Consider the following 26,215-nt stretch of genomic DNA (forward strand, 5'->3'; position numbering starts at 1 on the left):
CTAGTTATAACATGAAGTCTGTCATGTTGAGGTTATTAGCTGTTTACTGATGGGGCAAAACAATTAAATTTATTTCATTTCCTTGGTTTCTAAGTGGCATTATCCACAGCAGTCCCATGTATCTCCAGGCTCTCCATGCGTGTTCATCCTCAACAACATCAAAGTAGCCTCCAAGTGATGAGACTCCAACCAGACGTTGGGCATCAAGATGGATCAGGGAGGTCTAGAGAGAACAAGGGGTCAGGATCAGTGGAATATTTACTCAATATATAAAAGTAAAGATTAGTGCTGGGGTTTGCAAAATTCAGGAGACACTTGATTTACAAATCCAGTCTTGACAGACATCCACAATGGCATTACATAAAGCCTGATATTTAAGTCTTTCTTTCTCTATCCTGACAAATTCTGAAGCAATTTAAACAGGCAAATTTCTCAATCCCTCGGTCCCTCTACCTCTGCTGTTTCCTCTACAACATCAAATGTCTTTGAGTGGAAAAACAAAAAAATGTGAAAATTCACACAAAAATGTGAATATATGCCAAAATGTATATTGAAAAACACAAATATATGCCAAAATGTTTATTAAAAATGAGGATAAACCAAAAAGGCCATTCCATGCAGAACGACAATATTTTTTGTGCTCATGCCAAAAAGGTGAACTAATTACACTGCACCAGTCTTCTGAAGGTCTGGTTTCATATATTAATAATAATAATAACTATTTTCTCAGCATCATGAAATGGAAACAAGAAGTAATGTGACAAATTGAACTGATCTCATTACAAGGCATACGGCGCTAAGCTTGGTTAGCTTCCACACCTGATGTGGACTGCACCAGGGTTTAATTAAAGCGCACCCCAAGCCGGTGATTTCCAGAGTAACAACGAAACTGGACAAAGTTCTTCACCTTGATCACTTTTATCCAATGAGGAAACATTTCTATTCTGTAAGGGATGGGCTCTTTCTGGATAACTCCACCCACAGATCACAAAGTCTCACTGAATAAAGCTAAAAACGATGGAAATCATACAGTATGTCCTTGATATTCACCAGATCTCAAAACACTGGCTGTGGAAATATCTTTTAGGAGAATAGTGTTCATCCCTTCATCCCAGTTGAGTTCCAAACTTATAACATCTATATTAAGGGTCACTGAAGCTTTCTAAATCTTTACTATGCCTCACTGTTGTTGTTTCTTCCTTTAACTCTTTTTATAAGAGGCCAAACAATTTCATAATGTTTTGTTGTGCTCATGTTTATCATTGAATTTCTTGTCATGTTCCACTACACATGGGTAATTAATGGCGAATATGAAATTAGACACTCAGGGCTCTATAGTTCTGGAAGCATTTCTGTTTTTCCCTAGACTACTAGGGAATATGTTTATATCTTTAAAGTAAATGGTGATAATCGTGAACCACTTGGGGACTATCATGCCGTCGCCTCATTCAGCTTTTGGCTGAAAGAAATTGGCGCTATGTCAATAACTCAGAAACTACACTGGCCAAGTAGTTACTCAAGAGCTGTTGGTTGCACAATTCTTCATGACTATAAACTGTTGAAGAAAGGACATTATCAACATTGACATTATTTACTGTCACCCAAATGAGGATGAATTTCCTACTGAGCCTGGTTCCTCTCAAGGTTTCTTCCTCATGTCATCTCAGGGAGTTTTTCCTTGCCACCATCACCTCAGGCTTGCTTATTAGGGATAAATGTTAGGGATAAATAGTAACTTAACCTTTTCTATGTTTCTATACTTCTGTAAAGCTGCTTTGAGAAAATGTCCAGGATTAAAAGTGCTATACAAATACATTGAATTGAATTGAACTGAACTAATATCAAACCTATTTGAAGGCCATATTAACCTTTTTTCAGAAACCATTTACATTTACAATACGCTTAATTAATCATATATAATAAATAAAGAAAAGACGACAATGTATCTCTTACAGAAAACGTCACCATATTAAAAATCATACATTTTTGTTATTACAAAATTGTATATTTACTGTATGTAGAACCTCTGACATACATGTCCTTGTGTAGGTTTTTACTCTAGCATTGATTTTAAAATAAAGCGACTTTTGCAATAAAACAATAACAATATTAACAATTAGAAATAAAACGTAGTATATAATAAGTAAAATATTAATCTAAACATTACAGCAGGGACATATAATAGTAGAATAGCTTGCATATATATTGTGGAATATGTTGTATTCTGTGATATTCTTAAAATGAAAACCTTAGACGTATCAACACAAACAGCAAACTAGTTCAGCGAGAGAGAGAGAGAGAGAGAGAGAGAGAGAGAGAAAGAGATTGACTCTAACATTGCTCAACAGACTGTCTTACAGCATATCCAGGCTCAGGGCCTTCCCCAATGGATGGAATCCACAAATCCCACATTTGAAAAGAAGAAAGAGAAAATAAATGTGGATTAGGGTGGATCACTCTATCCCTCTTTCTCTTCCTCGTTTGTCACTTTTTCTCTTTTTCCTCTTATACAACAGATTAAACACATGAACAGATTAAAGAAGCCTTGAACTCCGAGCATAGATAATTGATTTTTGTCGTAATTGAAGTGACGACGGCTCATTTGAGAGACGGAAAGATTTACTGGCTGAATGCTGCTGTTGTTTTTCTGGAAGAGGAGAACAAATCCCTCCAAGTCGAGCACTTCCGGGTCTCCAGAGAAGCTGCTGGAATCCACTTTAGAGTCTGACAATACTGCTGTGAGGAGTTACGCAACTACAGAGACACGGGATGGGAAGCACACACAGTGCTGCTAATAATCCAAGCAAGTAAAGAGGATTTTTTTTCCCCTCTCTGATGAAGAGGGAAAAGATGAAAGTCGTTCAGAACAGAAAAGACATTTTATGTGAGAAAGAGAGAGAGAGAGAGAGAGAGAGAGAGAGAGAGAGCGGGTTTGGGATAAAAAGATATCACAATAAATTTGCACAAATGCAAACTAGCAAAGAAGAACCAGGTATTTTCTATTAAGTATTAAGAATTAAGTTTTAAGAAATGATTCCATGATTACATTGTCCATTTTTTTGGTACATTTTCAACACTAAAAGTAAGAAAACATGTATTTAAACATTATAAACATTTTTGTAGACTTAGCAAATATGCAAACTATGGTTGTGTAATATTAAATATAAGTCTTATATTAATCTTGAACTTTTCTGTCTAATATTAATTTTGAGTTTTTGTACTATGTTTTCTATGTTCTGTAAAGTCGCTTGAGACAATGTTCATTGTTAAAAAATAAAAAATAAAATTGAATTGAATTGAATTGTAACGGTCTGAGGACATTAAGGAGGTTTCACTGATTTACTTAAAATGTACTTTTTAAAAATATTTATTTAATTCCAGGCTAATTTTTTTACATTACAAAAAGTTAGGTATGGTCCAGTGTCTCTTGCTCTGCCTCAATCACAATGGTGATGTTCACTTTTTCTACGAATCCTCACTAAGGACAGATCATAAACTCTCAAACACACACACACACACACACACACACAACTACTATACTGCTAACTGCTTCAGCTGGAAAAGTATCTTTAACTGTTCCACCATGTGTACACATCAATTATACCTACACACACACACACATACACATGGAAATCCAAACACACACACACACACACACACACACAAACCAGTCATCCATTTCACTGTCACATGACTTGAGGGGACAGTGCACATTAATAAATTCATTTCATTATTATGCATGGCTTCATATTCTGTATGATGGATTTAAGAAAACACAAATCATGCATTTTCTACGGAGGACAAACAAAGATGTGTGACAACACCGAAATAAGAGATGATCAATCACATGCTAATTTATTTACCTCCCCCTCTCCAAACCAGTGTCTGATATGATGAATCACAAATATGCACGCCACATGCATATATGCTTATAGTAACCCAAACATGCTCTGGGTCTAAAATAACCCAATAAAGCAGATACTATAGTGATGCTCACTGGATGTAGTGAAGGAGGTTTTCAAACGTTTTTTTGGAACTTGAGAAGTTTACAGAATATGTTTGTCTGTCATATGTACGTAAAAGATACAGTAAATAGATGGAGATGAACACAATCATATCTGAATCTAGTACAGTGTGCATGCTGCAGTTAGTAAAGCTGGGCAAGAACCTACTTTAAATAGAGTCTTTATTGATCAACACTAATGCAAAACTATGCAAACACCACTATAAGGTCACTTGAAATGATCCCTAATGTATTTCCCAAACCTAATTAACTCTAATCAATTGGGTGCCAATTAACTGGTTCATACCCAGCATGCACTGGTTCAGTCTAGATGGCTCTTTAACATGTACCTTGATTTAATGCGCTCTTAACATGTGAAAGTATTTATATACACGAAAGTATTTATATACATAGACCAAACTCTATGTGTGTGTGTGTGTGTGTGTGTGTTGGGGTGGGTGTATGTGCTAAATATCCCTACAAAAATTGGAATATGTGTCAGTTTTTACCTAGTAGGAGTAAAGATAAGAAAAGAAAGAAGAAGTCCAAATATTTCATATATTAATTACTGGGGATAAGCTTAGTGTTAGGTTTAGTTAACCGAGTCAGTGGAAGGACCAACCTGTGTGCCAGTGTAAACAAGAGATGATGGGAATAAATATTGTCGAATAACAATATGATTCCTTATAAAGAAACAAATTGTTCCTTATTAGAGTTTAACATTCTAATAGTAATCCCTGCACTTTCAGCATATTGACTCTCCTGCAAGACAGAATGACGATCCTTACTGAACACAGTATTACTGCAATGTTTAACATACACACAAGTAGTGCATTCATTCAGCATCAGCTAAATTTAAACTTGTGACTGATATGGTGCTGTTTTCAATACCTGCTGATTTATATGGATATGAATACCTTGCCTGCTACCGTTTGGCACCCTGACATCGTATCCTCTGTATTTTTTTTATTTCTATAGGAACATATTACTTGAGTAATAAATGGTGTGTCCCATGAGGTGGTTTTTGTTTTTAAAAATACTTAATAGAGTTCACAAGATCTCCCATGACCACAAGCATTTTCTCCTCTCGTGGCATGAAAATAGTCAAAATAGTTTAAATAGAAAAATAGATAGTTAATTTACCAAGCGTTAGGGTTAGGTTTAGGGTTAGAGCTGCTCTAGGGTTATTAGGTGTGTTTCAATGCAGACATGGTGTCTCTTTGGGCATCAGTTTTAGCTCATTAATGCCCATGCTGGATTCTTTTTTCATTTCTGGTACAGTGTGTTGTCACCGAAATAATTTTCAGACTCATTGTTCCCCTGAAAATGCACTATATTACATAGTTTAATACTATAGTCCTTAAAAAATTCTTGGGAGAGGGCATTCCCTAGGGGGCTGTGACCGCTACCTTTCATTAAAGAAAAAAAAAAAAGAGGTGGCTGAGAAAGGGTGCAGCAAACACTAAATTCATTTAGGTTTTATAGCGGAATAAAAAGGACAAGCTAGAAAAATGTCAGGCAATTAAACCTAACCAACAATGGTGTTTATATTCTAGACTGACATTGAAAGGATCCGATTTTTCCACTTTTCTCAAATGTGCACAATTTGACAGAGAGAGAGAGAGAAAAGTAAGAAGATGAGGGTGAAAGAAATCACACACCCAGGATATATTGCCCGAAGACACGAGTATGCGAGAAGTCCGAATATTCCACTGGATTCATCACTAATGTTTCTGCCAATTACAAGGCATGCCATGCCACTGATTAATGAATATTCAATGTTGAGTGATGTGCAGACTCAGGGCAGCCCAGAGCCTCTGTCCCCATTTTACTGTCTCATCAAGCCACAGGAGTGGACACCTTCATCATCCCGCTGAAGAGCTTGTCAGCCGTAAGACAAGCCGCTTCATAGGGTTGAACTAGTTAAATATGTGTTATATGAAGGTGTGTTAAAGTGATGGAATACTCCCCTGATCCAGAGAGCAAGCATTAAAGCATATTAAGTAGACATTTAGGCTTGTAAAGGAGGAGCCTTAAATTGGAAAGAAGACATAGGGGTAGTGCCTAGAAAGAGAATGAGGTCTGGGACTGTGCAGCATTAAAACAGAGAGCTGGGCCTGATTAATCTGAAATTATATCATGTAATCAGCAAAATGTGGCTGAGGGATAGTGGAGAAATTTTATCAACCATAAATCAAGAACAATTACGTCATACTGTATAGGTAGAAAGGCTTCCAGTATTGTATAGGTAGGAAGGTTTCCAGTTTAAAAAAAATAAAGAAATAATATGTATATATATATATGTATATATATATATATATATATATATATATATATATATATATATATATATACTGTACATGAGATCTTCATAATATGTCACTTCATTTGAGCAGGTTTCACCATCTTATCATGGGCCAGCCTTCGCTCCCCACGTGCATCAATGAGCCTTGGCCGCCCGTGACCCTGTCACCAGTTCACCACTGTTCCTTCCTTGGACCACTTTTGATAGATACTGACCACTGCAGCTGCAGTTGTGGAGATGCTCTGATCCAGTCGTCTAGCCATCACAATTTGGCCCTTCTCAAACTTGCTCAAATCCTTACTCTTGCCCATTTTTCCTGCTTCTAACACATCAACTTTGAGGACAAAATGTTCACTTGCTGCCTACTATATCCCACCCACTAACAGATAATCAGCATAATTCACTTTACATGTCAGTGGTCATATATATTCTGGAGCCAGTCTATAATTTTGATTCATCAGTGAACTCTGTAATTAACACATAAACTACAGGCAGGAAAAAGAACCAGAAAACACAATATGTACACACGAAATGTACAAACCTATGGGGACAAATGAGACCAAACAGTGAAAACATTAGGGTAATCTGAAGTTTAACAACAGTGTGAAGGACCAGCAAAAAAGTAGAAAAGAAAAGAAAAGAAAAGAAAAGAAAAGAAAAGAAAAGAAAAGAAAAGAAAAGAAAAAACACACATACGGGTCTCCTGAGTGATGCACTAGAAAAGAATTTGCCCTATTGTCCAAAAAAAGTGAGTTTGAATCCAGATAATGTCACATCCGTCCATGATGGACCAAAATTCGCCATGCTCTCTTTGTGGCAGGGACAGCTTTACTTGTCAGTCATGGCAACACAAGCCAATTGTGGGTGCCTGTGAGCTCATATATGCAGAAGATAGTAAATAGCACTTTCCTCCTAGTGTGTTACATCGCTCTCTGACACAGCATTAGCTAGATGGTGGGTCGGAAATAACTAAATGAGGGAGTTGCTGTCAATGAATAGGATTTAAGCAATTCATAAACAATCAATTAATAAGAAATAATCATATTTCATCAAGAAAATCAGCAACTGAGCAAAATCTGCAATACTCAGTTAAAACCTACACTATACATAATTTGAGCCAGACACATACGAACACTATATGAGACTTCAATTCAACATGTTATGGGTTTACCTAACTCAGTATATCAGTGCTTCATCTGAGTGTAATCATTTCAGGCTAAACCTAACTTGATAAAGCAATTGATCAGTTGGTTAAGGGTCTTACTAAAGGACACAACCATGGCAGCTTGCTGTTGCTGGTATTTAAACTTATAACCTGCCAAACTGTGAGGTAAAGCTTTAGTCCTTACTCTGAGTTTATTGAATGTTGGCTGTTGTATATCAGTAAAGGAAAGTAATGATAATCATGAGAACTACTATGCACCCCATTAACTCATGCTAATTCTAACTAAATCACCACACACTGTGCTATAGGTTCATATAAGAGCTCATATATGATTTCTTACAAGCGGAAATTAAACACCTGTACATTTGTAAATAGTGTGATGGCTCTCTGTGGACTCATAAACAGTAATGAGATGAACTGGTAATGTTTGTGCAAGCTAATCACCTAATTGTGCTAAGTAATTCTCAGTGCAAAGGAGGAGGTTAATGAACCATTAAAGCACAGGGCTCCAGTCTGGGTCCTGGAGAGCTCCTTGTCCAGAACATTATTTTTTTTGGTATTTAATTTTGTTAATTTTTTTTTCCCACCTGATTTGAATACTGAGTTCAGGTGAATAGCAGCTTTGCATTTACCTCCACACTCGAGTGAGTGGAGCTGTCCAGGGTGCTGAAACATTTTCAGATAAGAATAAAGTGCTCCTTTTCAGGTTTACAAGTTCTCATACTATGCACAAAACTTCAGTCTAGCATACTACATAGTATATACTGTATAGGAAAACATGATGCTGTCTGAACCCAAGCCAGTCGTAGAAAGAAATATTTAGATATAATGTATGTTTTCCATTTTAAATTATTTAAAAAATGAAGGCAATGCAACAATTAAAATGCTAAAACAGAGTAAAAGGAAATTGCTACAGCAATCACTGGGGGGGGGGATAATTCCATTACTTCAATGTTTTCAGTGGCGAAAAACATCTAATAATAATACATGCAAGGTATCCTGAAATCCTTAGTGACGCCCCTTTATTGTGCTCACGGTAAAAGAAAGGAGACAGTATGCAGACAGTAAAAACAGTAATAACCCTCTAACCTACACACGCACACACACACACACACACACACTCATTAGCCTCACCACTCCCTTTAACACGCCATAATTAGGAAATAACTTTGGTCCGATTTGATTGCTCTTCATTTGCTCCCTCCCCAATGAGTAGTGATTAAATTATGCATATAAATAAGGCACTTACTAATTAAACGAGCCAATGGGCAATTATTATTCAATTGTATGTAATTTCTCCTCATTTAAAAGGTAAATGAAAGCTGAGTGTAGTAATACAGCATTCCTATATAAAAGCCTATTAAAACTTGAGAACCAGCTGATTACTGTACCTGTAATTGTGATTTAGTAACTGGACGTGCCCTAACTAAACAACACACAATGTTAGATGTCAGTACTTTTAGTATAAATCGTGTTTAAGGTTTAGAATGAACGTGTGTTGTGTAAAATGACAGGAAAAGCCAGTTTGTGTTGGGTGGGTGGTGAACAATGCTGTCCTCTAGAGGAGAGTGTAACACCCCCCCTCCCCTTTTTCAGAGAGCGCAAAGCTTCAAGATACAGCTGTTACACTGTAAACGTGCCACAGAACAGCCACTCTTTCAGGAAACCTCAGAGGATTAGTGCTCATGAAGATAATCAATGAATTTCAATGCATACAAGAAAAGAATAAATATATAAATAAATGACGGGGTCTCCTCCATGGCGCAGCCTATGAATAGCCTCGGGTCTTAAGTCAATCAGAACATATTGCCATGGTATTATTCCCGCCTCTGTGTGAGCAGTGGTAGGGTCAGAAGCCAAATATAGAATGGGCTACGCTAGAAATAGGCTGTGTGGACTTAGAACTTGTGGCTAGGTGCAGTGTATGACATAAAGGAGTCTATTCCTGGCCCGTTGTGATGCATACGTCAAGGCGCTGATTTCTGCGTCAGACTCGTGTTTGTCGCCTCCTGTCGCATCTCTCTCTTTTTTTTCCAGTTAAATTGGTTCGGCAGTGACGACCAACCCCGGCGTTAATGAGCCCTTCCCCCACCTGCTCAGGACTCACCCAGCTGCTAAATATCGCTGTAGAGTCGAATATGAAGAGGCGCAGAGCCGAGCCACGGGTCTGGGGGCTGTGTTTACGGAGGCACAGGGAAGTTAAACGGGATTTGTAAAAAGGTTTGAGGCAGATGTACAGGACGAATAGCCCCGCCCATTACTCTTGTACCGGAGGTAGACTTTGACACCTGAATCTAATGCGTTGATATTAATGAGGCCTAATGATTTATCTTTTTTTTTTTTTTTTCACTTATTTTGTTTTTACATTTAACAAATGTTTTGCATTAACGTAATCTAATCCAGTGGTTGGGTTTGTGTCTGCAAAATAAAATGAAAAAACAACAACGACAAAAGACATGTGAAATTAAATAGATGATTGTAATCACTTCCTATACAAAATAATAATAATAACAATAACAATAATAATAATAATAATAATAATAATAATAAATAAAAAAATAAAATGAGAAATAAACATATATACAGAATATATAAGATAGATAGCTAGATAGATAGCTAGATAGATAGATAGATAGATAGATAGATAGATAGATAGATAGATAGATAGATAGATAGATAGATAGATAGATAGATAGATAGATAGAAAAAACAGGAAATATAAAACATCTGAGTAGCAATAAAATCGTATGTATGTATGTATGTATGTTTGTTTGTTTGTTTGTTTGTTTGTTTATTTATTTATCCATCCATCCATCCACCCATCCATCCCTCACTCACTCACTCACTCAGATGAAGTTGTCTCATAGGCAAAGGCCTATTGCAAGCATCAAAGCGACTTAATGAATTGGGGATCGTGAAACGCATTATAAAAACCACGCAGCAAACTCGGTCTCCGGTGGGTATTTCCTATCTGTCACCCTTTCGCAAAACTTGATTGGTGGTTGTCATTGGCGACGCGGGCGATGACGTGTCTAATTCCAGAGCACGTGGGTGGCGATGAGCGGCGCTCCCATAAACAAAGACACATTGGCGCGGCGCGCTAGTCTGGAGCGGAGCACCGCGGACGCCTCGCTTTTCTCCACCGTCTAACCGGCTTTACTTCTAGCTCGTACTGGACATTTTCACACACGTATATACACATATATGTCTACATTTGTTTTTTTCCACAAGACCAGCCTGCGAGTGTATGGATACGATACAACTTTTCTGATGGTGATTTAAGGTATGTCATCGCTGTGTTTCTGCATGCGTTTTTCTCCGCGTCTTTTCTTTAAGCTGCCGCGTAGATGATCGCGCGAAGTGTTGGATACGCTTTTCACAAATCTGTGGACAGTATGTCGTTTTGAATGTCAAAGCGAGATGTGATAAGGATGCAGACGTGTCATTGCGCGCAGACACCAATGAGAGACACTTTCTCGAGTTTTTTGCTGGTTTACTGCAACGTGCAACAAACATGCAACAAACAAACTTTACCAAATGTCCCAATGCTGACTGACACATCCAGGGCTGAATTTGCCTGAATTAGTGTTCAGCTAAAGCTTATAATCTCGCAATATAGCGTGCAGCATTTATTTAAAGCATGAATGGAAACTGTATGGATATTGTGAGTGTCGTTTTAACTCTGGGAATTCTTCTCTGCGCGCACAATACAAAACTTGACCTCTCTCTCAGACTTACTGTATAAAGCGTTCTTACGGCTGCAGAGTGGGTTTGAAGTCGCGGAGTGTAATTAGCTCAATGTTGTCAGCGCTGATCTGTGACAGGTGTAACTTTCCACTCAAGTATACTGGCATTGCTCATCTGACTCAAAAGTTGTGTTTTACATCAGGGAGGTGATTCCAGCAACCGGACTGCTTTTCTTGAACCCTGCTTTGTTTTCGGAAGTTGACAGCATCGTGCATTTTGAGTGGCGACCAGGAAGAGTCCCACGGCTGAAGGTACTGGAATGTAATAAGAAAATCAGTTGGACAAAAAGTTGTATGAAAGGGCATTATGTGGAATGGAATTTATTTAGCCAACTGTACCATATGCTTTTCTGATTAAAGCATAAAACTAATATAGATTTATGTAAAATATAAAACTAAAACAAGGCTTGCGGCACACTGTAAAAGTTAATTTAATGCCGGACATTTTGCTGTGCAATAATAGTAATAATAAAATTGATAATCTGTGCATATTTGTTAAAGTGTTGACCACTTATTTTGTACATGTATTTTTCTTTTTTACAATTATTTTGCAGCTATGCCCTGCGTTCAGGCTCAGTACGGCTCGTCGCCGCAGGGCGCGAGTCCTGCCTCGCAGAGCTACAGCTACCACACCAGCGGCGAGTACAGCTGCGACTTCCTAACACCCGAGTTCGTAAAGTTCAGCATGGACCTGACCAATACCGAGATTACGGCCGCTACCACGTCTCTACCCAGCTTTAGTACGTTTGTGGACAGCTACAACCCCGGCTACGACGTCAAACCTCCGCCGTGTCTGTATCAGGTGCCTCCTGCGCACACTTCCGAACAGCCCTCTATTAAAGTAGAGGATGTGCCCATGCACGGGTACCACCACCATCACCACCACCCACACCCTCATCAGCAGCAGCCGCAGGGTCATCTGGGCCCGCAGGAGGATGTGATGGCGCACTCGGGCTCGGTTTATTTCAAGCCGTCTGCTTCACCACACGCGCCTGGCGGCGGCCCTAACTTTCACGTACAGCCGAGCCACGTGTGGGAGGACGCGAGCTCGCTGCACGCCTTCCACCAGAACTACGTGGCGGCCGCCTCGCACTCCATGGAGCAGCGCAAGAACCCCGTGTCGCGCCTCTCGCTCTTCTCCTTTAAGCAGTCACCCCCGGGGACACCCGTGTCCAGCTGCCAGATGCGCTTCGACGGCCCGCTACATGTGGCTATGAGTCATGAGGGCCCAGGTGCGCACCGGGCCCTGGACGGCCAAAGCTTTGCGGTGCCCGGTGCTGTGAGGAAACAGGCGGGAGTCGCATTCCCGCATTCTCTACAACTCGGCCACGGACATCAGCTCCTTGACGCGCAAATGCCGTCGCCACCATCCAGAGGCTCCCCGTCCAACGAGGGGATGTGCGCCGTGTGCGGGGATAATGCAGCGTGCCAACATTACGGCGTGCGCACATGCGAGGGGTGCAAAGGCTTCTTCAAGGTGAGCGCAATTAAGTGGTCTTAATGAAGTGGCGAATTTGACGGATGGGGTCAGTAAATACCGGTCTAATCATCATCGTTATCCTTATTACTGCGGTTTAACTACTTCCATGGCACCTGTTGACTTATTTATTTACGTTCATAAGGGGACTTTGTGCAAAACAGTTCATAGTAGGTTGTATTATTATTCTAGTTTACAGTGATGTATTTGAACAGAATAGAACTGAAGGAGAGCCCCAATGTACATCTACTGTCTATCTTACATTTCATTAAACACAGTAAAACCTGACTCAACGCTGTATATGATCTTGTAACTTTGCTGTGTGTGCCTATGATAAATCCCTGTTCTCTTAGTGATTATCATGCTTGATCACAGCTCTTTTCAAACGAGAAATTTGTGCACAAGTTTTATTTGACCTAATAACAAAATAAGATTTCTCCTCTCTCTTTTTTTGATCACTCCAGCGCACAGTGCAGAAGAATGCGAAATATGTGTGTCTGGCGAACAAAAACTGTCCTGTTGATAAGCGCCGGAGAAACAGGTGTCAGTACTGTCGCTTCCAAAAGTGCCTAGTTGTCGGGATGGTTAAAGAAGGTAAATATTAATAGATTAAAAAAACTGATCATTAAATTCATATACGGATGTCGTTTAGTGCTCCAGTGCATCTCCATATAAACTGTGATTGATTGAGATGCTTATCAAAACTTTATTGTTTCCCCAATTAAGCTTCTATTTATAATGGTTTGTTCAAAAACTACAATAATCGTATTTGTGTCATATTATTAAAAATAATAGACATATCTACACTTATTAAAACTTTAAAATCTGAAATATATTTAGTGGGGAAAATGCCGGGATTTTTCAGCGATTCACAAGCGTTGCACTTTTTTTTTCTGTTTTCCAGTTGTTCGGACTGCCAGTCTGAAGGGCCGGAGAGGTCGTTTACCCTCCAAACCCAAAAGTCCACCTGATGCGGCACCCTCCTCACCCCCAGTCAGCCTCCTCAGTGCGCTGGTCAGAGCTCATGTGGACTCAAACCCCAACATGTCCAACCTGGACTACTCGAGGGTGAATCTCACTTTATTGTCTAATTGATTGTATAACACAATCACTTAAAGCAATGGATTCGTGCAGTGTTCATTTGTGCCCAAGTATTTTCAGGGTGTTAATTCAATATTGCAAAAGTTAATCAAACACTATGCCATGTTTAAACACTGGGCTTTGTGCTCTGTGATTTCAGAGCGTGTGAAATGTAAAAAAGAGCTCTTCAGCTAAGGTTTAGATTTAAAAAAAAAAATCTTATTCGTCTTAATTATTTCTGAATTATTTGACCAATATCAGGAGTTAAACGTCAGGGATTATAAATTTTATGAAAACATTTCAAGGAGGCTGCATATTTACTCATTAATACAGGCTCAATAAAACAGGTTCAGACACGAATTAAATTACCCGAAGAGGAAAAAGGGCATGGTCATTGCTCTTCCGAGTAAAGGACTCCAGCGATTTCACAGCTGATATATTTTAGAAGAGATGCTCATTAAGCCGCCACGTTGTTTCAAATTGAAATTGCCTTCGCAGTTCCACGCGGGTCCGGATTACCAGCTGACCGGAGACGACACGCAACACGTACAGCAGTTTTACGACCTGCTCACGGGATCGATGGAGATCATCCGCGGCTGGGCCGAGAAGATCCCGGGCTTCACCGAACTGCTCAAACAGGACCAGGACCTGCTTTTCGAGTCCGCCTTTCTCGAGCTCTTCGTTCTCCGCCTCGCCTACAGGTACAAGAACAACAACAACGATGGTGATGATGATGACAATAATAATAATAATAATAATAATAATAATAATAATAATAATAATAATAATAATAGGAACAAAATCGATATGGGTTACTTCTATATAATATATAAACTACTATTACTACTACTACTAATATTATAATAATAATTTCTTTGACACATTTAATACATTGTCTAAGAAAAGAAATATATTTGACCAAACCAATTAAATAAATAAATAAATAAATAAATAAATAAATAAATAAATAAATAAAGTAACTAAGTAGGTCCAAAATAGCACAAAGAATAAGGTTACTAAGGGTTAATACTTTTTTTTTTAATCTTTTTTTTTTTGGAAAATAATATTAACAACAATAATAATAATAATAATAATAATAATAATAGCAATAATAATAATACACACTAAGGTATACAGTATTCAGTACACTCTCTCAGGATGCAGGGACATTTATTCAGCGTGCTGCTCGTGCTCGTACTCAGTTCAGTGTGGTCATTCTGCTCTTAGGTCCAACCCGATGGAGGGGAAGCTGATCTTCTGTAACGGCGTGGTGATGCACCGGCTGCAGTGTGTACGCGGTTTCGGCGAGTGGATCGACGCCATCGTGGAGTTCTCCTCCAGCCTGCAGAGCATGAACGTGGACATCTCGGCCTTCTCCTGCATCGCCGCGCTCGCCATGGTCACAGGTGCGGTGACATGTTTCCAAATCCTTCACGACTGTAGAACTTTGGTCGCTTTTTTTTTTTTTTAAATTATTTAATTATTTTACTTATTTGTTTATAAGCTTAACACCGGGGAGAAAAGAAAACTGTGCTTTGGGAATAATATTGAGTTTACTCTGATGATTATTTACATCAGCCATTAATTTACTTGTATCATTAGTACATCTTAGTACGTCAAAAACAGGTCCTTAGTTTGATCCTGAGTTCAGGCTAATGTCTGTACGGAATTTGCCCCAACACGTGCATGATCGAGGACAGGCATAATGAATTGACCGTGTGTGTGTGTGTGTGTGTGTAAGAGAGAGAGAGAGAGAGAGAGTGAGAGAGAGAGCGTGGGTGCGTGCATGTGTTCATATGCGCTGGACTAGCATGCCATCCAAGGTCTATTCCCGGCTCGCGCTCAGTTTTGATGATATATGAATGTATGAACCAAACAGCATATATAAGTTTTGGATTTTATAATAATAATAATAATTCCCGAAAAATAAAGGAAAGGAAACACTAACCACTAACCGCCCCAGGACCGCAACCTCAAACCCTGACACCTTTTATTTTTAATTCCCATCGCGGTATGCAAATGATAAACTTTTATTTCTGAAATCCTGTAAATCCGACACATAACGTTTTAAGATCCATGTGTGACTCTCAGCTAATCATTTCTCACGCGCTAATCTGTTTCTAATGCATGCGTTCGCAGAGAGACACGGGCTTAAGGAGCCGAAGAAAGTGGAGGAGCTCCAAAACAAAATAGTGAACTGTCTGAAGGACCAGGTGGCGTTTAACGGCGCTGCTCTTAACTGCCCGAACTACTTGTCCAAGCTGCTGGGGAAGCTGCCGGAGCTGCGCACTCTGTGCACACAGGGCCTGCAGCGCATATTCTACCTGAAACTGGAAGACCTGGTGCCTCCTCCCGCAATAATCGACAAACTGTTCCTTGACACGCTGCCCTTTTAAACAACAACAAAGAAAGAAAGAGACTTTTTTCCTCAAAAAGACCTCAACGAACTTCCATAGACTCCTTTTAAGAGTCAGAAAGCTACTGAAGTTTTGTATTATTATTATTATTATTATTATTATTATTATTATTATTATTATTATTTTAATTTCACGAATCAAAGACTTTAGCAGTCCATGTTGGGATTTATAAGGAACGAACACACACACACACACACACACACGCACACACACACAAAGTCATGAGAGAGTTATGCATTTTCATTTGAACCCTCTTTGCAATTTTATGCTATTATATTAAACGACCCATAAAGATAAAGAAAGAGGGCTCAGTTCTGAAGTTACTCTTGGACTGCTGGTAACAAAATAAATCTCCAAAACATTACTCTGTTTATTGACTCCAAAACATTTTTAAATCATTGGGAAACACACATTAAATGTACTATAATAGTATTATACCACATACAGTGTCGCCGAAGTGTATAAAGAGGACATGTTTCTTTATTTCATTTTCTTTCTTTCTTTATTTCTTTCTTTCTTTTTTTAATAACTTGTGCCTGTGTATTTCTGTCAGGATCAGAGAGGAGGCCACGCATGTTGTAGAGGACTATAGGCACTTGCTATCGAGGTGATGCTGTCTATATAAAACATGATTATTAATATTATTCCGGACACTATGTAGTCTGCTAGATTTTATATATATTAAAAAAGAGAGAGCGCGCGCGAGAGAAAGAGAAAATTCGTAGTGGACACCTTTTATGTATAGAACATGTGGAGGAGGAGAAAAAACAATATTTAATCTGTATATAGGTAAAGAAAAAAAAAATCAGAAAGGACCCATAGTGTTTGTAAGACTGTCAGCCATTCCTTGTTTGTATGTGTTGTATGTATTGTTGCTGTTTAATATAAATGTTTCTATATTTATGATTTTTGTTGCCAAGAGCTTAGAAGCATGGTGTAGTTTGGATGATTTCAGAAACATTCACATTGTCCTTGTTTGTTTATGTCAGATACGGTTATGATTTCGTTTCCCATCTGAGAAGTTACGTCATATGTATATGTACATATATACATATATATATTCATATAGGTGTGTGCAGAGCATCACTGCCCTTTTCTATGGTGTAATTTCAATCCCAATCCGAATAAAACTCAACGCGGAAAGGAATATTTAATGTTTACAAATAAAACTTTTAAACATTTATTTTCTTTCTTCAGGCACAGTTTTTCTCAACCGCTTAAAAACAAAAAAACAATAAACAGTGATTATTCATGCTTAAATAGAGTTATTCAAAATGTCTTCTTATTAGGATTTTAATGATCAAGTTAACCTTAAACAAATCAGATCACGGGACAGTTATATAAACAAACGGACATTAAGGTAATTTGGGATCAGTGCAACACGAATAGCCGAAGCTGATCTTTAAAAAAAAAAAAGAAATTATTTTCTGACATTTAGATATCATTCGTTTTATAGTCGATTAATCAAATATAAAACAACAATTAGTCATTTATGGCAAAACTCATATTTGAGAGAATTTAATGTGATTGTAAAAAAAATCCTCCTTATATATAAGTCTTAAGAATTCTCACTAATTCACGAATACAAAGCAAAACTATGAAGATATTTAAAGTTCCAGTTACCCTCCCGAATAAAACTAATCATTTTAATCATTTGATTGGTTTATTTTTTTTCCTCATAGTGCAAAAAAAAAAATAAAATAAACTCGGCAGTGTGGATTATCATAATTCATAAAACACCCGACAATTAAACTACAGTTGTGGTTTTCACATATTCACGGATATCTTGGAAACTATAAAGGACACCGACAATAACAAAGTAAAAAAAAAACAGTTCAAAACTCAGCTCAGAAAGTTCAGTGGGTTTTATTCAAACTTACACAAACGGAGTTAAAGTCATTTAGTCAAGACCTTTTAATAAAAATAAGAAAAAATATATATTTAAAAAAAAAAAAGTCTCCGCAATTATTATTATTTTTTTCAATGCATTTTAAAGCCTTGGGGAAAAACACACGATGCACAAAAAGATGAAGTTTCTCTGCAAGTCCATCATTGGTGACATTTAACCACAATACCACAATCAAGCTTGGGAATAAATGTATCTAAAATATACCGCCTAGAGACAGATTTGAGATTTCTCCCCAATTTAAAAGATAAACTGAAAACATGTGACGGAAAGAAAAATGAAAAGGCTGCAGATATGAATCTTTAGTGATGTAATGACTGATGTCATGCACTGACAATGTAAGCGAAATAACTGCAAATTGACAACAAGTAATCAAATCAAATCAACACAACTTCCTATCCCCCCCAAAATATTTACATTATAGCAGTCCAGCTAAAGCTCAGCTAAAGTTTGATCGTCCAGTCTTTTCTGCGTGGCATTTTATTCATGCGTAATTTCATTGAACACCTTTTTAAAAAATCCATATAGTCTTTTTTGTTGTCAGTAAATTCGCACAAGTCTTATATCCAGGATACAAAACCTAATTCAGCTTTAATTTGAAATACAAAAATGTATAAATATGAGTCATTTAGGAATGTTGGAGACATGCGCAATACATTTTATCTAAAGAGATATTTTATAATTTTATATAAAACACGGCTAAAATGCTGATTAGCTTGTTGTCTGTAACATTATACCGAGATAAGGCTTTTGTCTGAAATCTGTTACATCACATTATCGTTGCTTGCATGCCTGTTCCCATCTCCGTATAATTAATTAAACTTAGAAGCAAGACTTAAAGCAAAGCTCTCACTGGCACGGCAGTCGGGTAAATACTTGCATGTTCTGCTCTCACATTTCGTGTTATTTTCTATAACGCATAAAAGTCTCCGTCTCAGTCTTGTACCAGTGTACTCATATTAATCTCTAATATTCATCACTGACATCGATATCTAGAGGCTGAAAAGGAAAAAGAGAAAAACTCCAGAATAAAAATGCGCTTTTTTAAAAAATTAAATAAATAAATAAATAAATAAAACTCCACATCCTTGACTGAACATATAGTGTTAAATTTATTATGTCAAGCAAATTACAAAACTTCTAAAACGCATGGAGACGCGGGTTAACTGTGAATTCAAGAGTGTCGGTGTTATTTCAACAACTGGGAATATTTTCCCTGCATTAACATTATTACTGGGAAATGTTCGAACCCTTTAGTTAATCAGGTGGCGCACTTTGTCGCAGCGGGGAGTGTTACAGCCGCACAGCTCCACCCTGAGCTCGGAGCTTCACCTGGCTCTCCTACATGCCTGCAGCTGGAATAGTGTCGGTAAATTGCCCTTAGGTGTGAAAGAGTGTCTAAGTGTGTGTGTGTGTGTGTGTGTACATTGTGCCATGTCATGGGCTGGCGGGTGTAACATCCAGAGTGTATTCTGGGCTCGCGCACAGTCTTCCTGGGATAGGCTCTGGATAGACCCCCACTCTGACCAGTGTTTACTGACTATGAGCGAATGCTGTAACTCAATAATTACTGGTTGCCAGATTGGGTGAGAATGTGGAAAATAATTTCGAGACTCTCTGGAAGCTTGACGGAATTTCTATAGTACACACACACACACACACACACAAACATTAATTTAATTTAATAATCAATATACATTAAATCGGTTTTTATACTTATTAATTTCCAGTCAGTTGTCACTTAACATCCAGGTACACTTGTCTAAGTGCAAACCAGAGCTACTATTCAGATAAAATGTAAAAAGCTGTACTTTTTCTTGTCACTATGGTGCTATCCTTCATATCTATAATATATATCTTTCACCAAGGAATATGAATTTGGTGTAAGCTACATAATTAGATCATAGTTGTGTTTTAGATTAAAGCTTTAAAGGTACACTATAAACACTTTTAGATGTAAAAGATACATACATGAAGTCGTATGTGTTGAAAAGGTGTGTGTCTGAGCATAAATTCTCATCAGTAAGGAATAGTACAATTTAGTGCCCTTATTGAGATTGCTCAATCATGCAGCGGTTCCTTACGGGATATATATATATATATATATATATATATATATATATATATATATATATATATATATATATATATATATATATATATATATATATATACGTATAAGGTGCGGAATCCAGGCACTTAGATGGTGAATACGATTCATTTAGGATCCAGCACAGCATCATTTCCTTTCCCTCTTTATGTGTATCTCTATTTTTCTATCTCTCAGCAATGTCATGGGCTTCTCTTCACATGATGTTCTCACAAAGCAGAGACCTGTCTGAATAATTAGATCATTGGCACAAAAAAAAGAGAAAAGAGACTAATTCCAAGTCAAATTAAGATTGCGCTCAAAAGCGCTTTGCTGACATTTAGCAGATCTGTGTGTGTGTGTGTGTGGGGGGGGATGCTTTCACTCTGTGTTGACTGAAGTAATCGGTTTGGTTGGTGAAAGCCTAATCTGCGCACAATGGGGGTGAAAAAAAAGAGGACATGTAGACTTGTGAGAATTACACATGTTAAGGGATTTTCAGTCAAGCTTTTAGAAGTTTAAAATAAGGAGACGTAGCCTTTTTACACTGCCTTCATCCAGACTGACAGATTATGGAGGGAAATGAGGAAATATCATGTGCTCTCATGCTCCCTTTCCTCGCCTGCTTCTGCAGATAAAGAGAAAGATGACACCGGAGACACAGAAATAACACATGCTCAGCCCTGCATGCGGCACTAAAGCAGATCCCACAGCCGCTCTTTCTTAAGTGCACAGACAGGTAGCCGGAGAGCTGCGAAATTATAATGCAGCAGGCCACTTTAAGAGCCAGCAGAGAGCCCGAGAGGCCTAGTTTTAGTACTAAGAGGTCTAAAGCACTGTCATTAAACGGTACAGCAATACTTTGTAGAACTTAGTGTGCCCTGAGTGAGTAGGGGTCACCAGATGGGTCACATCAGAGTGACGTCCAGCACTTGGTAAAGTGGCCCGATTCAGCAGAAAATGTGCAGTGCAATCAGAGGAAGGGTTCAGATGGGCACATCCCTGCACTGCTCTTGTGACCAAGGAGCAAAGAACTTAAGCAACACTTCCACTTTTTCTTACATAACAGTTTCATATGAGGTACTGCTGTTCAGTTTCTGTTAACAAAAGAAAAATATAACTACAATGGGCACAAGTGTTCAGTTGTATTAGTAATTCATTGCCGTTAGGTCACACGTAATAAAATGTGATTTAAAAGTTTATCATCATCAACAAAAACCTGATGAATATGTGACTTCTATTATCTATTTCTAAACAATAAATCTCCAGTTTATGGTTGATAATGTTTAGCAGATACGGCTAAATTAAAATGAACTCATCACTTTTGCTTTGCTTTTTTTTTTTTTTCACATGGTCCGGTTTATGATTGCTGAATATTTATTATAACAATAATATCCATCTGCATAGGGCGTCTATTGATACACTTTATGATATTTAAAACAGAATGTCGTTAAAATAGCTTGCTTTGTGATGGTTTGTATAGTACATACTTTGGACTATCCAAATCAAATGACTGAAAATAATTAGAATAATCTTTCATTAATTTAATCGGGTGTGCTGAGAGCACTGAAAACACAAATATGTACAGGACAGAGGCTTGTCCAGGACCAGGTGGAAGCCAGTGCTTTAGATAGCTGGTCTATGCTATACTGTATCTGAGCATTATGGAATAAAACAGGATGAACTTCGAATTCTGAAAGAGAAAAGAAAAACAGATATAGTAACAGATAGAAGATATAAATGAAAGTTAACATGAAGCTATAACCGCCATACACCAAGATAAACAGTTATGCTATCATATTGTGTTATAAGAAGAAAGAGAGTACTTGCTAGGTAACGAAATTCCAGGAATCGAAACTCACAGACTGTGGGGTTAATCATCTCTAGGACAGAGCAACAAAACAGTTGTAGTTATGAATGAATAAATCCTTAAACTTAAATCTTTACGGAACTTATTATCTTCTCATCAGATCCTAATGACACTCAGACTCAGGTACACTCGAAGGGTAAAGCCATTAAGCTTAGAGTAAAAGATTCAAAGACAAGGCTAGTATTAAGTTTAATACAAATATATGGTGTGCTAATAGCACTGAATTAGAGTAAGTACTGATTTTGGCCTCAGATTAGATTAGATTAGATTAGATTAGACCTATATATCTTCAAAAATGTATTAGCAACAGTGGTATCCCTACTCATTCATGCAATTATCCAATCGGTAAATCAAGTGGCAGCAGCACAAATGCATAACACAAATGAACTCCTACAGCTTCTGGTCAGTTAATGTTCACATCAAACAGCAGATTGGGGAAAAACAATGTGATCAGATTGACCTTGCCCCTGGCATGTCTGTCAGTGCTATAGAGACTTGTTTAAGTATTTCAGAATCTGCTGATCTCCTGTGATTTTCATGCTCAACTCTCTAGAGTTTACACAGCATAAAAAAAAAAAATAAAATAAAATCCCATTCTGTGGGTGGAAACGCCTTCAGATAGGAACAGATAGGCTAGAGTTGTTTTAACAGATATGTACATTTTTCATTTTTGCTTTGTTTCATTTATTTGGTAATGTTCCCTATAATACAGAGCATCTTTTTAACATTTTAATATAATATATATTATATAAATATATTTAATGTATATCAGGAACACAATTCCACTGTTCAATCATTAGATTATTTCATTATTAGATGAAATAATATAGAAACAATAGCTATTAAGGAGAAGTTGAAAACATTAGAACAGTAAATAAAGTAAATAAACAGCAGTATTTCAAACCTTCATGCAATTATTGTCTATGAATTAATGTCAATAATAAAATATCTGAAGTGTTACTAAAACTCTAGACTTAAATCTTTTCAAAGATGATGTTTTTTCAGTCACATATTTATAGTAAGGAAATTGCCCTACAAGACAAACACCTCTTCCCCAAAACACACACACACACACACACCTCTTCTGTCGCTTTATTCGACTCTATCCTTCATAGCACTAAACAGACGATCAATCCGGCAGCCATGTATGGAGAATGAACAGGAGCGACAGGCTGTGAATGATGGCGCTGCATGTGGAAATCAAACCTCCGTGTCCTGCTCTGATGGCCATTAGCAGGAGGGACAGCTCCAGAGTGTGAAGCTGATCATTTCACCATCTCCCCTGGAAAAAGATTGACTAAGCCAAAGGAATCAGTCAGTGCCACTCATAAATATTTACTCTATAATGACAGCAACGCCAGCCCTGGCTCACCCTGTTGCTTACCATTGATTCCTGATGGATGTTGTCACATTATCATTTTAGGAGTGGTCAGCAACAACGCACCATGCAATTCATTAACACACACACACACACACACACACTGTGAACACAGGGAGAATAATGTATTTACAGATATTGTAACTCTTTAGACTGCATGGAATGGGCAGAGTGCGTAATTATGAGTAAGTTAATTACAGAATTTTTCTTGTTGTGCAGCTTTACAGGTTTTTGTAATATACCTACCTAATATAGTGTTGGTCCTCTTTGTACCACAAAAACAGCTCTGACTTGTAAAGGCATGCTCTCCACAAAGCCTCTGAAGGTGTGCTGTGGTATCTGGCACTAAGACATCAGGCAGCAGATCCTTTAAGTCCTGTAAGTTGTGAGGTGGGGCCTCCATGGGTCCGACTTGTTGTCCAGCACATCAGATAGATGATCTATCGGATTGAGATCTGGGGAATTTGGAGGCCAAGTCAGCACTGTGAACTCTCTGTCATGTTTTTCAAACCATTCCTGAGTTTTGGCAGGTTGAATACTTCATGATATACTGAGATATTTTACTCAATCAGTCATCTTTAGTAAGATTTTTATCCTGATCTTGGTCATTATGGCTCTGGAGACTAGCCCAGGAACACTGGGTGTGTGGCATGGATATACCCTGGATGGGACACTGGTCCATGGCAGGACACCTTCACCATTAGTGTATGTAGTAATGTTTATGGCAGGTAACCTCTGTGATATATATTTGAAGGAAAAGCAGAGATTAAATTTGGTATGTGAACCACAAACGTATCCGCATTCCAGTTCTCTAGTATTACTTGATGGAACTGTTAATTATATCATGGAGAAATAAATAAGGATTATAATAATTCAACACAGTTTTAAAGACATATATCACAGCTGAAAAATGTATTTCTGTAGACATGAGAATTGCGTTTCCGTTTATACGTTTACTTTAATAATATTTCAACGAATTTACTGAATTATGGCTCTTTGCTATAGACTAAAAATCAAGGAATATTAAAAGTCCCAGTTTACCTACTGGACCAAACCTGAGCTCTATTCTAAATACACAAACTTGCTGAAATGAATATCTAAATTTCAAGTGCTAATCTCACATAAGAGACTTTAACATAGTGGACACACCTCCCAGTTTGCCCCCAATAAAAATGCAATTGTTCATTTAAATACAAATGATCATTTTGTTAAAAACCTAAAGTGGATCTTTTCATCTAACTGAAATGCAGAGTGATTATGTGTGTGTGTGTGTGTGTGTGAGAGAGAGAGAGAGAGAGAGAGAGAGATTAAAATAGTCCTGAGTAGTAGGGTAACCTGCATAAGGAGGCTGGTTTTAAATGGTACATTAGGGACTGTGAGGTGAAGTGCTTTCACACACACACACACACACACACACACACACACACACACACACACACATGCATATTATCTTGTGATTAATAAGAACAATGCAAGATTTACCTAGACTAGAGAACATTATACTCATTAGGTTAAACGTCACACACACATCATTTATCTTCCTCTTTTTCACATCACACACTCATGACCCATGATTCAAAATGTCACTGTGATCAAGATCCTTTTCACTCAGCATCAGCGTGCACTTACACTGAACCTGTGATCCTAGTCTCATTCACCCAGTGTACTCTCTCTCTCTCTCTCTCTCTGTCTGTCTCTCTCTCACTCTCCCTGCCTCTAGCAGCCAGATCTCTCTCTCCCTCTCTCTCTCTCTCTCTCTCTCTCTCTCTCTCTCTCTCTCTCCCTCCCTCTCTGAACACACCCATGCAGGAATAATGCATCTCCTTTGAGTAAATCGGGCAGGATTTATGTTTTGTGGAGTTTCTGCCCAGAGCCAAACAGCTTTTAAATCTAAACCCACTTCATTTCAGTTTAATGCAAACGCTGAGTAAATATTAATAATCATAATATTGCTTCATTTACAAATCTGGGCAATAAATTCATAAATCTGTCACTATCATCTACCAGGTCCATCACCTGTATTATGATTTTTATTTCCAAATGTTTTCAAACATTTTTTTAATCATCTAAATTAGATTAATTAAGTAATTCATGCTTTTTTAAAAAAAAAATAAATAAATAAATACCTAAATTATATTAAATAATAAATATAAATAACTATTGCTTTATTTACGAAATGATAACAGCACTGATCTGTCAAAGCCCATACCTGTTTGGCCTTATGTTTCTTCAACCTTTCCTTTCTTTATCCGACAAAGCAGAGACGTGTGTGCCAGTGACTCCGGTGAGAGGGGGTAGGGGGAATATTTCTCTGCTTTGACATGCCTGATGTTGAAAGTTCAAGCAGAAAACCAATTACAATGAGCACCACAAAGCCCCGAGCCCCTCCTTTCTCTCCAGACAATAAAACAGGAAAAACAGGGGGAAAATGATGCACAGTGGACATTCGTGAACCGAGAACGACAAGCTAAACTGTCTCTGCGTACGGGGATCGGATCCTATAGACGGCCCGTCTTTGCCGCAGAGTTTCTCGGTAGCTTTGCTCAAATCAGAATCAAATCAAGTTGGGATTAGAGAGTAAAAGAGTGTGCTTTAGTGTAAGCTATCCCACCGGGGCTACAGTCCTATTCATCAACTGAGCTTTGAACCAGAAGCCTTATTACCTCTCATGTGCTTTTCCCCTTAAGGACTTTTCATAGAGAAAGACGGTTATTATTGTGTGTGCGTGCGTAACTAAAGAATTAGTTATGAACATATTTATTTCATTCGTTTATCTTCA

General features: G+C 37.9%; 1 protein-coding gene and 1 long non-coding RNA gene across 3 annotated transcripts; one reads left to right on the forward strand and one right to left on the reverse strand.

The window, feature by feature from the left end:
- Positions 1 to 10,471: 10,471 nt before the first annotated feature.
- Positions 10,472 to 17,096, forward strand: nr4a2a (nuclear receptor subfamily 4, group A, member 2a). The gene is made up of 8 exons (XM_058391116.1): positions 10,472 to 10,756; positions 11,363 to 11,471; positions 11,774 to 12,696; positions 13,161 to 13,290; positions 13,601 to 13,764; positions 14,275 to 14,477; positions 15,004 to 15,182; positions 15,916 to 17,096. Exons 3-8 carry the CDS (start codon positions 11,776 to 11,778, stop codon positions 16,170 to 16,172), a joined length of 1,854 nt encoding a protein of 617 aa, XP_058247099.1. The 5' UTR covers positions 10,472 to 10,756; positions 11,363 to 11,471; positions 11,774 to 11,775; the 3' UTR covers positions 16,173 to 17,096.
- A 3,203-nt stretch (positions 17,097 to 20,299) lies between these two features.
- Positions 20,300 to 25,730, reverse strand: LOC131354963 (uncharacterized). Of its 2 annotated transcripts, none has more exons than XR_009204800.1 (3): positions 25,646 to 25,730; positions 23,138 to 23,891; positions 20,300 to 22,071 (listed from the first exon to the last, which is right to left on the reverse strand). It is a non-coding gene; the product is annotated as an uncharacterized LOC131354963 (long non-coding RNA). The 2 variants fall into 2 exon arrangements; XR_009204801.1 differs by lacking the exon at positions 20,300 to 22,071 and having other exon boundaries at positions 22,851 to 23,539; positions 23,683 to 23,891.
- Positions 25,731 to 26,215: the final 485 nt, after the last annotated feature.

The sequence above is a fragment of the Hemibagrus wyckioides genome, linkage group LG06 (genome assembly GCF_019097595.1).
Source record: "Hemibagrus wyckioides isolate EC202008001 linkage group LG06, SWU_Hwy_1.0, whole genome shotgun sequence".
Taxonomy (NCBI): Eukaryota; Metazoa; Chordata; class Actinopteri; order Siluriformes; family Bagridae; genus Hemibagrus; species Hemibagrus wyckioides.

Coding starts and splice junctions, on each gene's coding strand:
- nr4a2a (XM_058391116.1), top strand. CDS start 11,776: ATGCCCTGCGTTCAGGCTCAGTACGGCTCGTCGCCGCAGGGCGCGAGT. Junction 13,291..13,600: donor TGTCGGGATGGTTAAAGAAG/GTAAATATTAAT, acceptor TCTGTTTTCCAG/TTGTTCGGACTGCCAGTCTG. Junction 14,478..15,003: donor GTTCTCCGCCTCGCCTACAG/GTACAAGAACAA, acceptor TTCTGCTCTTAG/GTCCAACCCGATGGAGGGGA.